At 37.6% G+C, this 16419-nt stretch overlaps 1 protein-coding gene across 8 annotated transcripts in view; it reads left to right on the top strand.

Moving 5' to 3' along the window:
* LOC145675464 (uncharacterized) overlaps window positions 1–16419 on the top strand; it is a 209781-nt gene that overhangs the window by 45635 nt on the left and 147727 nt on the right. For all 8 annotated transcript variants that reach the window (XM_081745895.1, XM_081745901.1, XM_081745899.1 and 5 more), the window contains one exon: window positions 6496–6892. In XM_081745895.1, coding sequence (XP_081602021.1) covers window positions 6496–6892 — 397 coding nt within the window. The remainder of the gene's footprint in view (window positions 1–6495; window positions 6893–16419) is intronic.

The raw sequence follows: 16419 nt of genomic DNA, 5'->3' as shown, positions 1-16419 counted from the left end.
AAAGTTACGAACTATTGAGCCAATACAAACAAAAAATAGCATTATTGGCGATGCTTTCAGTGCTCCAACACGAAAAATTTTAGCGATAGAACCGTATCGATATCTCGATAGTCGTAGGTACCATCGTGAGTCGATATTTACAAATGTCACTAAGAATTCCTATCACATATTTTCAGGGTTTCCACAGATCTGGAAAGTCATTCAGGGAAACAAATTTGATCGGAGCAACCAGGGTTGGCTGGTTTAAACTTTTTTTTAAAGTTTAAACCAAAAAAAAAAAAAAAAAAAAAAAAAAGAACGAAAAATGCTGTAAATCGTGTGAACTTCATGGTGACGTTTCCACATATCAAAGCATCTACATAGTTTTATAACTTTTCACCTTTTAATCAGTAATTTTTATCAAGAGTCCTTCGTGAGTGAGACGGCAGACTCATCGCGTTTGTGATCATTTAGTCCCGGTTTCGTGTCCAAATGTACAATTTATCTTGGATGTAAGCCGAGAAGCGGTTTTAATTCCACTTTAAGCTTCTTTAAGCTTATGTGACCCCTTCCAGCATAACCCTGTTGCATAACACCAAGGCGAAACAAAATTATTTCTGTCCATATGTAATATAAATACATAGAGCAAATTATTTAAACCAAAAAACCTGGTTTAAACCAAAAGAACGGTTTTTTTCAAAAAAAAAAACTTTTTTAAAAAAAAAAACATGGTTTTTACCAACCCTGGGAGAAACACATAAGTAGGGTGGTATTCGGATTATCATTGTGTGCTGCTATCATACTTCAAAATATTCAAATAAGATCGAGGGCAAGATTGACCAGGCACTAATCATGCTCCCCTGAATAAAGATCAAAACCTAACGTAATTTATAGCTTATTGCTTTCTATACAGGAATGCCAAGCGCATGTTCTTCATGACGAATGCGAATACACGTTGGATTTTCTCGCTTATCTGCACGTGTACAGAAACGCATATGGTCATTACTTGCCGCAATATAGAATATGTTCGGTTATAAATGCTTTAGTAAATTGTTTGGAACTCTTAAGAGGGAAAGTTAGTTATTCTTTTGTTACGAAAATCAGTGTTGAAATTGTGAGTCTTGTAGTTATGTTTACATATTATGTTTAAAAAAAAAGGAAGAAATAGTTTACGTAAGGGAGAAATAAGTACAAGCATAAAAAGGCTTGGAGGTAGAATATGTAAAAGGAAAATGTTAATTACTATGTATGAAAGGAGTAAGAAGTCTAGGAGTAAATACGTTGTTGTTTGTACTTTAGTTACATATATAGGTTATGTTATTTAGTCATGGGATATGAATGGTATTGTTGGGAGATATTGGTGGAGTTACATCCCACCAACTAAGGTGAAAATAGAATACATAAGAATTATGCAGGATTGTTGTAAATTAGTGTGCGCTTATTTGAGCTCGCTCATTTTTCGTGAGTTTTATCATAACCTAGCTTGTTTTAAAAAATGTAAGCGTGGATTGAGTTTAGCTCGAAATATACTGTATGTGTGTTTGAGCGTAAACCCACGCTCAGCTTTACTCACTATACTTACATTTCTTCGAAAATACAAGGTAATATTAAGAACAATATAAATGTTGATATAATCAGATGACTAAAATATAAATGGATGCGTTTATATTCTACATTTTAGTAATTATTTCAGCAGCGATGTTAAGTTGAATCTGTTCTTGAAAATCCGTTTGGCACCGAATGGAAGCCACGTCACGCAATTTCTCTCATGTTCTCGTGGTTCACGCGAGTCCCACCTACCAAAGTGACGCAAGCACAGGTAGGACTGTGATTGGCTGCCGTTGGTTGCCAAGGCCGCTGGCTGCATCGTCTGTTGGATGTTGCTATTCCTTACGAGAATGCACAACGCTTAGATAACTATTTGTTTAAATGTAGCAGCCTTTTAAAATAAAAGGAAATTAAATTGTCTGAGCCACACCACACATACAGTATATTTCGTGTACACCAAACAGTACACCGTACACAGTATATTTCGTGTGCGTATCTGTGCACACCAAAAATAATGCACAAATAAGTTTATTACAAGAGGGAAAGTTTATTGAGAAATAGACACAGGTTAGTTCCCTGTATCTTGTTGTTCTTGGAAATTAGAAGGAGTGCTTTTGGAGTTCACCTCGTATTGTTTACATTTTCGTAAGGATTCACTCCTCTCGCTTCCCAATCTAATTTTCTATTGCTATCCTAATACTCCTTTGTTTCCTCCGAAGTTTCATAGATTTCATCTCCTTTTATATTTCCCAACTCTTTCTATGTTCTCACACTTTCTTACGTAAAACTCTCCCCTTGCACTGTCTGTTTCCTTTTGTAACTCGTTGTAACCCCTTGTATATCTTTTTGCCCTCTTCTGTATTAAACTGTTTTCACGCTCTCCTTTCTCTCATGTTCTGCATCATCTGTTCTGTAACCAATGATTTCTTAGCCGTTTTGTGTTCGCAGTAACCTACTATCTCTACTGCAGCCTGCCGTATGCGAAGTTTAATATGCTTCCAACCAGGGTTGGCTGGTTTAAACCAACATGGTTTAAAGCTTAGTTTAAACTAGCTGGTTTCTTTCTTTCTTTCTTTCAAAGGGTTTAAACCAAAACACGAAAAATGGTCGTAAAAGTGTAAGTGTTCGTAAAATCTTGATGAACATACATTTATGGGTTATCACGTTTCACTCCCGTATATCATCCGTATTATATTCAGACCTAAATTTCCCCTTTATTACTCAAAGAGATTATACTGCGAAAGCAACTTTTTAGGTTTATGGATTTTTTTGTTGGTTTGTAGTTCATTATTATTGTTATGCAATTGCAATCAAAGAAAAAATCTAAATATTGTTTCGTTTTAATAATGTTTACTATTGATAAAATGCATCAAAATGCCGTACTTTTTTGGGGGGGGGGGGGGAAAGGGTCATACAAATCCCACGAGAGGCATTTATTGAAACCAGAAGTATCTTTGGTATCTATTTATGTATAAATGGGTCAGAACCAAAGTGACCTCATATAATTCGTATCTTTATTCACTTTTCTTACTGATATCCAAATTAAGTCGTTGCATTTCTTTAACTTGGACTAATAAAAGTCGTAATAAACTAACTTGGACTAAATTACTTCTTCTGTACTCTGCAGTATTTTGAAATTGTCCATGTAGTTCTGTATAGTGGTTTCACTTATGCAACTGTTTATCGTTTTGTGCTTCTGAAATGACTCTTGACACTTATATTAACAAGTATGTAGAGATCAGTACAACGTACTTTTATCAGGAGTCCTTCGTGAGTGAATAGGCAGACGTATCGCACTTGTGGCCAATTAGTCCCAGTTTCGAGTCTAAATGGAGAACAGTTTCTCTAGGATGTAAGCCGAGAAACGGTTTGGATTCCGCTTTAAGCTTATTTGACCTTTTTCAGCATAACCCGGTTGTTGCATAATAACCAAGGCTAAACAAACTTATTTCTGTCCATATGTGATATAAATACATAGAGCAAATTATTTAAATAAAAAAAAAAAAAAAACTTGGTTTAAACCAGAAAAAAACTTTTTTTTTCAATAAAAACCATGGTTTTGCCAACCCTGTTCCCACCATTTGTTACTACTCTTTTCCCTTCATCACTCAAGTTCTTGTTGCGTTCTTTTCTTCTGGTGAGTTGAATACTTACTTTGGACAGCACAAAGTTATGATTAGAGAAGTTGTCGGCCCCGTCAAGGATCTTCGCCCTGAATCATAACATAGTCTATCTGATGTTTTCGTCCGTCTATTGAGGATTTCCATGTATATCTTCTTCTCTTGTGCTGATTTAAGTAAGTGTTTCCAACTAAGCAAGTAACTTCTATTTACAGAAGTTGATCAGTTCCCCTCCTCTTTCATTTCTTTTGCCGAAATCATATTTGCCTACGACACTGCTTTTCTGTCCTCCTGCAACTGCTTTGAAATCTCCCATTACAATTACGCATGAACTCCCTTGCTTGTAGTCGGGTCAAGACTTTACTTAGGAACTAATGTGTGTTCTATCCAAATTTCCATGTTTCAGAATCCTAAGGTCCTCTTGCCAAAGGTGGAGTTTGGCTAAGGGCATATAATTTGAATCTCACCAACTACCTCTATAAAAATTATTGCGGAAGTACCGCATAATTCTGAAACATGAAAATTTGGATAGAACACATAAAAGTGAAGTTTTGACCCGACTACGGTAGGTCCCATAGTTTCGGAGCTATGGAACTTTAAACTTCAATTTTCCATGATTTCGGCAGCCTAGAACTCGGAAAGGAAGCATTTATGCACCGAGGTTGGTCTATACTTTTTGCCTTATCTTGATGTCAGGAATCACCTCCCGAACATTGTCGGTGTTATTTTGAAACACCCTATATATATATATATATATATATATATATATATATATATATATATATATATATATATATAACCCTAAACATTTTCATTACTATGTCAGACCATTCTCAATCTGCATCATAGTAAATATTTTAGTTATTAAATCATCAGATGGTTTTGTTTGTAATTTCCTGATATTAAGCGTAGCTAAAAAAAAAAAAAAAAAAAAAAAAAAAGTTCGTTTCTTTTAAAAATCTTGAGTTTGAGCGTCGGTTAGCTCACTTTTTACAGTCTTGAGTTCAAGGTGAGCTAAGCTCTTTCCAAAAAAGTGTGCATTTACAACCTCTCTTTGTATTAATAATCAGTTTTGTTTAAAAATATTGACTTCTGGTAATAATAGATCAATTACCCCAATCTCATTAAATTTTACATTAAGTTTCACAATCCAAGACACTTCTTACTGCATTGTAGTGTAAGATGTCATTTTTTTTTTATTTTAATTAATTAACTTTGAAGCTAATTATAACCGTTATTTTTTTCCTGGCATTACTTTTAATTTAATTTAATTAATTATTATTATTATTTTAAATTTTAGTTTTAGTTAAAATTTTCATTAATTTTTCCAATTATGTCGATAATTCATGAGAACATTTGAATTTGCTATTGCTGTAGTGTTTTATTGTTTACTGAATGGAAAGTGTAGAGTATGTCCTGTGTAAAAATAAAGCAAGAAGAGTAGAGATCGAATATTTTCATTTTATTAGTATATTTTGGGTATAGCATAGAGAAGTTTTATTAATTAATTTATTATCTTTAAACTTTACTAGTTTCTTTTTCTGATCGTAAACATTGATTGGATTTTCAAATAATATAAGGTGACCTATGTTGAGTATTTTAAAATATCACTTAGCAGATTGATCATAATTATCACTCTTATGTATGTGTATAGTTTCTTATTGCACAGCCGGTATATTGCTGTATATAAATGCAATACACAGTGAGGCATTTAGGAAATGAGACTGGGTATTAAAAAAAAAAAAAAAAAATAAGTGGCATCAACTGATCTCGGTGTATTCAAAGTAGGAACCTCCTTTGGCCACACAGTTTTACTCGTTCTAGTAAGTCATAGAACGACTTCTGCAAGTCCTGGACTGCAGTAGTGTTTTGCAGTTTACATCACTACCTTCTGGGAAAAAAAAAAAAAAAAAAAAAAAAAAAAAAAAAAAACTTCGCTGCTTGATTTTCTGATAGTACTGGAAAACTCATATTTTATTCTCTAAAATGATATTGTGAGAGGAATTCTGTTCGCCTGCAGCAGCAATCATCAATTCCGACAAAAATAATGCACGATTTCCAGTTTATGCCCCTTTGTTAATTAATAGGGCACGACAGGTGTACACAACTTGCTTGTATTTAAATCTTACTTTATTATTTGGTGAACAGTCTCTTTATTCACTCTCACTTGCGTTTCTTGCGTTGAAAATAATATTCCAACTTCGTAAATCATTTCACTTGTTCTGACAGACAGGCTTGGATGTGGGCGCTCATCATCTCCCATTGAGTCCCTGCCAGCACAAAACCTCTTAGCCATTAAAAAACAGGCCACACGAGAAGTACATCCCTATAAACTTGTTTCAGCATCTTGGGGGCCGCGGTGGCTCAGTGGTAGAGCGTTCACCTCTGGTGCTAGGGATCCCGGGTTCGATCCCAGCCCCCGCCAAGTGAACTTTATGGTGGACAAACACCGTGTGCGTGGGTTTTCTCGGGGTTCTCCCGTTTCCTCCCACTTTCTTCATTCCACCATTTCATTCATTACTCATCATCACCGTCTCCTTTAGCCTAACCGGCATAACTGTGGGACGTAAAACTCAAAGATTTTTTTTTTCAGCATCTCAAGGCGACGAAATATAACACTGACAGCCGGCCGAGCTGGAATTTTCGGAACATGCTCTCAAGGCCACAACTTCCTTGTCAGGAGGAAAAAAAAGTCTCTATTCGTAATTGCTGCACTGTGTATGTAGTAGACCATGGTAAAACATAGTTAATATCTGTTCGTCGTAACCTAAAGCTGTGGCGAGAAAGAGTTTTACAAAGGAAAAAAGTTTAATACATAATAGGTTACATTCTGTTTTGTTTTTTACAGAGTGATGATAATAGAACTCAGGTTTTCGATATGGACTCTGAACCATCTGGAGATTCTTTCCGGGTGGATTTTTCAACCTTTTTCAGGAGTGGTAGTGAGGAAAAGAATTCTGTATATAATGAGTTGTTCGAAGAAATTGAAGCATATTTTAACGGATATAGAAATTGGAATGTGCCTCCTCCTGTTTCTGTTTCTTTCTTTCGGCAAACATTTAATACTGATCAGATATTTAAAATAATCATTTTCCACGCACTGGATTTTCTCAGCATAGATGTCAACACTTTGTTTCATCCATTGACACAACTCCCGATGATTCTATGGGAAAAGGCGTACGGTGGCTCGTATTTATCAGTAATAGAAAAATTACGTGGAGACAACGACGTAAAAATACTTAAAGGTAAGTTTCTTTCTTTCTTTCTTTTTTCTTTTTTTTTTTAAGAAAACAAAAGAAAAAAGGGAAGAACTATATAAATTAAATCGTTAAGTGTATTGTAAGAAATACTGAGAAAATTTATAGCAGATTTGTAACAGATCTAGGACATAATACAGTTGAAAGTTCGAGTTGGGCCGCATTGTGTTGTGATTTTAGATTTCGATGGCTGACGAACATTCAAGCAGTACGAAAGATTACTTAAGAAGTATCGATAGATCGCATCGATGTATTTCTAGATTGAATGCAATTAAACCCAAAAAGTAAATGAGTGTAAGAAAAAAGGAGTGAAAGAAGAAACAGATCTATTTAAGGTGAATGTCACTGTTCGAACATTTTGACGTCTGTTTGATTGCAGGTTATTAGTTCTATATTTCAGTGTTCTCTATCTGACAAAAATACAGTCTTTCTAACGCGTACTACAAAATAACAATTAACAGTTGATGCCTTTAATCCATCGAAATCTTAAAACACCTCGTTATCTCACCACATATTGGATCGATGCATAAGTTTGTGCGAGTCTTATATTTTATTTTTGTTCTGCTGTTCTGTTAATTCAAATACAAATGCAATATAGACATAACATTAACATATTTTACGAGTGTAACAATACATTATTAACTCACAATCACTCAAAAACTTGCGCCATTTCCGTGTTGTTTGACGAGGATTCTCATGAAGCAACTTATTCAAGCGATTTTAGTCGAAGACTGAAGGTCTTCCTAAACGTGGATCATCAGACAAGTGAAACCGTCCTGCTCGAAAGCGGGAAAACCATTTTCGAGCTGTATTTTCAGCAATTGCTTCATTCCCGAACACTACACAAATTGTTCTCGCTGCTTCTGCTGCACTGGATTCTCGGTTAAACTCGACGAGTAAAATGTGACGGAAATGATCACTTTTCTCAACTTGACATTCCATATTCGTTTGTCTGAAATATATAAAATAATACGTTCAGTATCAAGAAAACCTATGTTTCACAACACACAAACTCCAAACTACGGTGAAACAACGGAATAACGATAAACAATCGCTTCAAGCCGCGTTGTTGCCAACCCAAAAGAATACCGCACGAACTTATGCATCGACTCAATATAAATTCAAACTCTCAACTCTTTGGTCAGACTACAAGCTACAAATTGCTAACCACTGAGTTTATGATGTTAAGCATTTTATGCCCAACAACATAAAGTATATGCTACTAGTACTCACAAGTATGTACTACTATTACAAGGAAACCTTACATTACTGGGAATAATTTGAAAGCAAATTTATATATATATATATATATATATATATATATATAAAGAATATACACTTTAGTAATATATATATGATGAATACCAGTGCATCAAGATTCCGGGGCCACAGGCCAAATCTGTTATGAATAAAGATACGAAAATATGGAATGAGAGGAAAGTTGTAGGAAAGTGGTTTTCGACCTAAAAGTTGGAATTTTTCCAATTGCTGCAACTAGTTGTGTTTCACACTTTGTAAGACGGCCAATATTAAATGGGAAACTAGCGTAACCAGTTCAGCATGCATTTCCCTTGGGTCCTCACCATACCAAAATACAACATTGTTGGAAAACGGATATTAGGTGTTCTACACTGAATGCGTACTGAATTGTGACCCCCCCCCCCTTCCCACCACCACACACACACAAGAAAGTGTGGCCAGCAGCAGAGCTGATTACATGACCACCCCAACTGGTAGTGTTGCTGAGAAATAATACCCTGAAGTTACATGTTGGCAGACAACACACTGTTATAATTGGAGGTGGGCAGGAATTATTTGCATTTTAATAGGGCATTATTGTGGGTACCCGAGCATTAGGTGCGTCAGTAACCCAGACAGCAATAGTCAGATGCGCCCGTTTCTTTATAGTGAAGGTGTACAAGGAATGGGAAGAAAATGCGGCAACGGTCTCCACGAGACGGAACTGCAGGGGCATACGAAAGTTCAAAACGTGGGACGAGCGTCTCGTCAAACAGCTCATGACAGCCAAACAAACCGTAACTGTCCGGGAATTACGTGACCAATACAGTGGTGGATGCACAACACCCATATCCCACGCAACTGTACAGCGTACAGTGGCACGCATGCAGTTCTACAGCAGACGACACACTTGTCACTCTCGTTTTATGACTCTTCGCCGACTTCGTCGCGCTCGTGCACAGGAACATACTAATTAGACCATGGATGATTTGAAAAGAGTGTATTAGTTCTAGTATAAATCACGGTTTGTGCTACTACTCTCGAACAGGCGTGTGCATGTGTGGCGCCAACAACACGAAGCTATGGATCCCTCGTGTATGGTGCGTACTGTACGGTCAGGTGGGGACGGCTGTATAGTTCGGGAATGCTTCTATTGGCATGAACTGGACCGTTGATGAGTATTGATCACAGCGAGACATCTGGTGTGTACCTGCAGATGTTAGAAAATCACGTAAACCCCACAATGCAACACTTCTACCCACACGAAGACGGCATTTTCCAGGACGACAAGGCACCGTGCCACCAAGTCAGGACTCTACTTGGTTGGCTTAAGGAGCATTCCGTGGAGGTGCAGCGTATGAATTGGCCTCCTAAGTCACCGGATCTTAATTTCATAGAACATGTATGAGATGTCGCGGAACGAGCTCTTCACACCATGACTCCTGCACCAACATCTTTGGGCCCATTGTGAGATGTCATCAGGAATACTTGGTGTCACATCCCCGTGGAAACATTTTAGAAACTACCAGAATCCATGTCACACCGTATTCAGGGGTCGTCCTCTGAGTAAAAGGTGGACCAATAAACAGGATGTCTATCGGTCACGAGTCATGAAAAAGTCATGAAATCAGAAAACGGCCATGAAAGGCAAGAAACTTAGCTTTTGGGGTCACGATTATTATTATTATTATTTTTTTTTTTTTAATCTGTACAAATGTAAGTAGAGACTGGAAAATTTTGTTCTATAAAAAGTCAAAATTCACCACCAAATATGTCTATGATCGGCTCTAGATGCAAGCAAAGCATACTTATATCGCATGTAAGTAAATACGGCCTAATTCGCACCCAAATTCACTCTTGATGATTACTAAATTTCATGATATGGTAAAGAAAAGGTCACGAAATCTCATTTTGGAATTTTAGTAGACGCTCTGATAAAGCATTAGGTAAATCGCATTTCAGTGAGCACCCAATGTAGGTTTCCTTAGTCAATAATGTCCACGTTCACAATGTAATTTTGCGTACCCGTACATTCCGTTTGTATAACCTGCTAAACTGGAAATGTTACTTTTTCATTAACATAAGAACCTTACCAGTATGGAGTCCAAGCGGCTGGTGCGATTGGAAAAATTACACTAATTTCGATCTAAAACCACTTATTTCAAACAACTTTGCATTTTTTCGTATCTTTATTTTATAACGGATTTGGCTTATGATTCCGGACTTCTGATACACCGGGTGTAACAAATTTGAGTAACGTACTTCATTAATTGTCAACTTATAATCTCTTATTGTAGCCGAAACATTTTTGTTAGCTTGCCTACTGACGTCGTCGATAGCGTGAAGGGAATTCCAGTTTTATTGAGCTCCTGCTGTTAAGTTAGGTGGTGTTGTTGGGTGAAAGGATTTTGGATGAGGAGACTTCAGTGGTTTTGGTTTTCTGGATCGCTTTACACGGTTACCATAATATGAGAACACTAGAAGTCAGTAGATATAGTACATTTGTAGTTTTGTTTTGTTCATGTATGACAGGGCGTAAAATTTCCGGTCGCCAGGTCGCCATTGGTGACTAGAAGTTTCGAGCTGGCGACCAGTGTTCAGCAGGAATGGTTTCTGCCTAAACTCATAGGGCTATGCAGTTTCTGTTTCACACGTAAAGAATTGTCACTGGGTGAGAGAAAACAATGAAAGTGTAGTCTTCACAACGGACATGGAAAGTGAAGTCTTCACTAAACAATGAAAGTAAAGTCTTCACAACGGACATGGAAAGTGAAGTCTTCACATTGTAATTCGCCCCTCCTTTCCCACCCTCAGTCGAAATGGTTTGCTTCCTTTCACGTCAACCCGAAAGATCGTTTCCCCCGCTGTTTGAAGCTAGAACAGCCCAGTGCCTAGAATAGATCAACCAATATACCCTGATGTAATCTCTTTCTTTGTGAAACCAAAGGCCTTGGGAGGTGGGGGGGGGGGGGAAGAACTCATAATTTGTACGTGAGAGATACTGACAACCATCATTTTTGGATTGGCGAGTGCGTGACTTTGAAATTTTGGGCACTGATGTATGGCATTGTTATGACTTGAAGGGGAATATGTGAACACCAACAGCAAAAAAGTTCCACGCAAATAATTCGGTCCAATATTGAAAAAAAAAGTTGCATCCCAAGTATTGAAATTTTCCAGAGAGGAAACACACTGCACTGTAGCAGTATTAGTGTTAATGCTTTTAAAAATATTCTTTAAGATTTAAAGTTATTTTCTCCGATAGGACAATTAGGTTATTATCCATCTGGATGGTTTAATGCTTCATGCCATAGTAAGTAATTTTTACAAATTCAGCGAAAAATGACTTTTAGTGTGTGCACGAGTGCTTCCACACAATTTGATTAGGTTCAGCTGATCCTATTTGTTAAGGAGTGTGGTTTACCAAAATCCCTTTATACAGGTTGTTCATTTATTATGTAGCCAAAAATCCACTGGTGAAATCTTCATACCTAAACAATAAAAAAAAAAAAAAAAAAAATCCATGTGAACATAGGGTAAAAAAACGCGTTGTTTCAAGGTTACGAGATGCCGAAATCGAGAAAATTGTAACTTTGAGGCTGCCTAGCTCAAACACTATGAGAGATATCAAAGGCGGTTAAAAAAATATTAGAGGAACTAGTACACTCTCTATCTAAATAACTATGTTTCAGAGTTGGGACGTATCGGCGCAACGGATTTTATAGATGGAGCTGCGGTATAGGTTCCACTCTTCCACCTCTCTCTCTCTCTAAAATCTTGTGCGCCGTTACAGCGCAACTCTGAAACATAAGTATTTAGATAGAGAGTGTACTACGAGATGATCAGAATTGTTTACCGCAAGATTTGCTTTATCTCGTGGTCGTGCTCGTGGTTTTTGAGAGGTACACCAGATTTCGTTATGAACGTGAAGACGTTTCTTATGACTCCAGAAGTAGACGTCCGTAAACCAGGCGTTCAGAGAATAGTGTGAAGTGTTCGCGAACTGCTGCAGTCACACCGTCGTGTGGTGACTGTCCACATGATGGAGGATGTGCTGCGCATCAACCTCGAAACAGTTTGGCAGATACCGAAAGATTGTTAAAGAGATTTGTACTACGTTTGGGTGTCATTCTGTAACAGAGGAATAGAAATCTCAGGGAGTCGAGTCTTGCATGGAGTTGATTAGGTCCATGGGGTTGGATCCTTCATTGCTGCAGCACATTGTCACTGGTACTATAAAAATGATCCATCAGCTAAAATGCAAAGCGTGGAATCGAGTAGAACAGATTCATCGCTACCTAAAGAGATTCGCCTCCAGAAATAAAGGAACAAGACGATTGTAATAATCTTTTATAACAGCCAAGGCATTGTTCATAAAGAGTAAATTCACAGTCAGAGATCCCTCCAATCGCGCCGTTCTTGATTGCTTGCTGAAACGGCATCGTGTGAGAATGCCTACGAGAGCGTGGCAGCTGGTTCCTGCTGAATTACAATACTTGTCCTTACCTAGCTGTAATTGAGACAAAATTCCAGTTAAGTATGGGGTCTTCAGGCTCACCCATCCTCTTTATTCTCCGGATTTGCCGCCCGCAGACTTCTTCTTATTCCTCAAACTCAAACCAACACTAGCACAGTATTTTAGGATTCAAGTTAACCAAACAATGGCATTCCAGACAATGTCTTCAAAACTATTCTCTCTGTCGCGATGTCGTCGGCGTTTAGTATAGTTTGTCATCTGTAAAAAAAAAAAAAAAAAAAAAAAAAAAAAAAAAAAAAAAAAAAAAAATTAGGAACCATTCCATTAATGTATACACCAAAATTACCGCCTTAAAGGGTACATGGGACTGCAATGTGGCTCAGTGGCAGAGCGTTCACCTCTGGTGCATGGGGTCCGTGGTTTGATCTCAGTTCGCGGGAAGTAGGCTTTGTGGTAGACAAACACCGTTTTGGCGTTTCTTCAGGGTTCTCCCGTTTCCTCCTACTGTCTTCATTCCACCATTTCATTCATTTCTCATCATCATTTCCTTTAGCTTGCCAAGGGACGTAAAATTAAAAAATTTTATTATCAAGTATATATTAAATGATTTATTTTTCGGTAAAAGAAGGGGAAATTAATATTTTTCATGAATGAATGATACAGAGCGATTTCAAAAAATGGTCCGCGTGTCTTATTTTAAATATTGCATAGCTTTTATCCTTTCGTTTCTTTTCATTTGTGTTTTCCTTTTTAATTTGTCTGTTTGCATATTATTCACCTTCCTTATTATTGTCTTCAGCTTCATTCTCCAGCTATTGATGACGTCAGCAGGTAAGCCAACAGAAACACTTAAATCATAGCAGAGATTTCTAAGTTGAAGGTTAACGTATTTTAGTATAGAAATAAAGTAATTTGTCTGTCGTATAATATTCAAAAGATGGGTGCTAGCACACAGTAAGGAGCAGAAGGTGAAGATTTTTGGAGACGATGTATTTAGTTCTTTATATCAATGGATATTGGAAATCGTATTAGTTCGGGTTTTTACATGCTCCGTGCTTTTGCACTTTTCTATTTAGTTGAAAACTTTTAGTTATTTTTATGTTGATTAAACTTACTTACTTTTTTTTTTTTTTTTTTTTTTTTTTTTTTTTTTTTTTTTTAGATTACAGCTTCAAGACATAATTTGTGCACTTTTTTTTAATGTTCTTACGCAAGAGTTCTAAACATTTACGAACTATATGTAAAATTATTCAATCTGATTATTCAATCTGTTTATCCTCTTGAAGATGTAAAGTGATAAGATAGAAGAACATTTAACCTTTAACCAATCGTGGTGCTATTCAGCATATTTTACTTGATCTAACAGTTGGTGAAGCCGAAGTTAGGAAAGTATAATAGTACAGAAAGTCCACTTAACCCCCAACCTTCTCTGCCGTTCTTGACGAGTTTACTGCGCACGCTATTTTACAGTAAATTCATTTTCGACGCGTTTACTTTTTTTTTTTTTTTTTTTTTTTTTTTTTTTTTAAAGCTATAGAAAGTTTTTCATCAAGCAGAAACACACTTATTAACTTCGTTTACTAATTCCGAGTTATAGTACGAATAGTGAAGTTGAAATGCAGAAAGCGCGGGAAAAGAAACGGAAGTGGCACAGAATAGCAAGATAAATGTAACGGGAGGGAAGTTAAACGAAAGAGATACAGATTGTAGTTTTCGTGAGAACCTTCAAAAAATAAAGTCTTGGACATATAAAGCACACGCGGTGGCTCAGTGATAGAGCATTCACCTCTGGCACTTGGGGTCCCTGGTTCGATCCCAGTTGAGCCAAGTGAACTTCCTGGTAGACAAACACCGTGTGCGTGGGTTTTCTCGAGGTTCTCCCGTTTCCTTCTACTTCATTCATTCCACCAAATCCATTCATTTCTCATCATCACCGTCTCCTTTAGCCTATAGATTTCATTTCATTTCATATAAAGCACACTTTGGGTACAGTTGCAGTATTTTCCAGAGAATGTGAATCGGAGATAAACCATATAGTAGCTTTATCTAGGCTATCGGCTTGCATGGACAACTTCTGCATTGATGTTCATCTGGGTAGTAGAATCGTCTTCCACATTGTTTAATCCTAGCAAATATGTGGAGTCATGGCTACTCTGATGTCGCCATTTATTGCTTGATATCTAAATCAAGAAGAGATATAAAGATGACGAGAGTATGTCGGAAACTATATTACAACTGCTGAAGTTATTGTAATTGCATATTCATGGTTAATATCGTATTTATTTTTTTAAGAAAGAAAAACGCAAGATAACAATTTATGTTGGTATTCAACCTTAATACTTCTTATATATATATATATATATATATATATATATATATATACAGGGGTTGAACAGAAAATCTAAAACGTTTGCAAAAGTGTGAAAATCATACCTAGTATGCTGTGGGGCCTCCCTTTGCGTCCAAAACAGCTTGGATCCGACATGGAATGGACGTATACAGCTCCTGAATCGTGGTGTGTAGAATTTTGTACGATTGTTCCTCCAAAACATGCTCCAGTTCCTTAAGAGATGCTGGTGGAGGGTAATGAGACCGAACTCGCCTTTCTGACTCAGAGCACAATGGCTCAATGATGTTCAGATTTGGTAATTGTGGGACCCAGAGGAGGTGTGATAGCTCCTGGTCCTGCTCCTCAAACCATGATTTCACCGTTTTTGCAACGTGACAGGGTGCCAAATCATCTTGGTAGATGCCATCACCATCAGGGAAGAATATTTGGGCCATTAATAGAACCTGGTCCCCCCAAAATGGCCTCATACGCCTTAGCATTCATCATTGCATGCAGGGCTATGATGGGACCTGCGGAAAACCACGATATCACTGCCCATATTGTAACAGAACCACCCCCATGCTTTACAGTTGGAGCAGACAGTCTGTACCATAGGCCTGCGACGGTGTTCTCCATACGTAAACACGACCGGTTGTTGGAAACAAGGTGAAGGTCGATTCATCGAAACACATTACGTGTTTCCACTGCTGATGAGTCCACGCCTTGTGGTCCTTGCACCACTCGATACGCCTCTTCGCATTTACTGCTGTGACCAGGGGTTTGGCGATAGCGTCCTTGCCAGGAATTTTCATTTTTATGAAGTTCCCGTCGCACTGTTTTCGATGAAACCGGGTTGTGTGGGCCGGAATTGAATTCAGACGTAATTTTCATTGCAGTGGTCTTCTTTTAGCTGCTACAATCCGTTTTAATGTTCTCCGGTCCCTATTTGACAGGATTGTCTTTCGACCACTGTTGTGCTTTGCAGACGTCTTTTGCCCATGAATTGTGTATGCCCTCGTGACATTGGACACAGTGCCTTTCGATACCCCCACAATGTTTGCCACTGTTGCCACTGAAGCTCCAACCAGACGGGCACCAACGATCATGCCTCTTTGGAAGTCTGTCAGGTCGCCCATTTTACCGCACCACTTTCACACCACGACACTCACAGGTGAACGGGTTACTGCTGACGGAAGAGGAAAGTCCACATGACACATTGAAAACAAAAAGCAATCGCCAACCGCAACACATGCACAGTGGAGGGCCAAGCTTACGTGTCCTGTGTGAAGTGTTTTTAGATTTTTTGTCCACCACTGTACAACGCGTGGACAAGAAAGTCAGATCATTTTCTCACAAGTATGAAAATACTGTATCAATATTTGAATCTAAAGTGCAAATAATAACAAAAACACAAAAATAATATTTTTTATCCACACTCAATTTTTAAGGGGTAGAGTGCAGCGTAATCGA

The sequence above is a fragment of the Thermobia domestica genome, chromosome 18 (genome assembly GCF_964235325.1).
Source record: "Thermobia domestica chromosome 18, izTheDome1.hap1.1, whole genome shotgun sequence".
Lineage (NCBI taxonomy): Eukaryota > Metazoa > Arthropoda > Insecta > Zygentoma > Lepismatidae > Thermobia > Thermobia domestica.
This window is presented reverse-complemented; position numbering and strand designations above follow the sequence as displayed.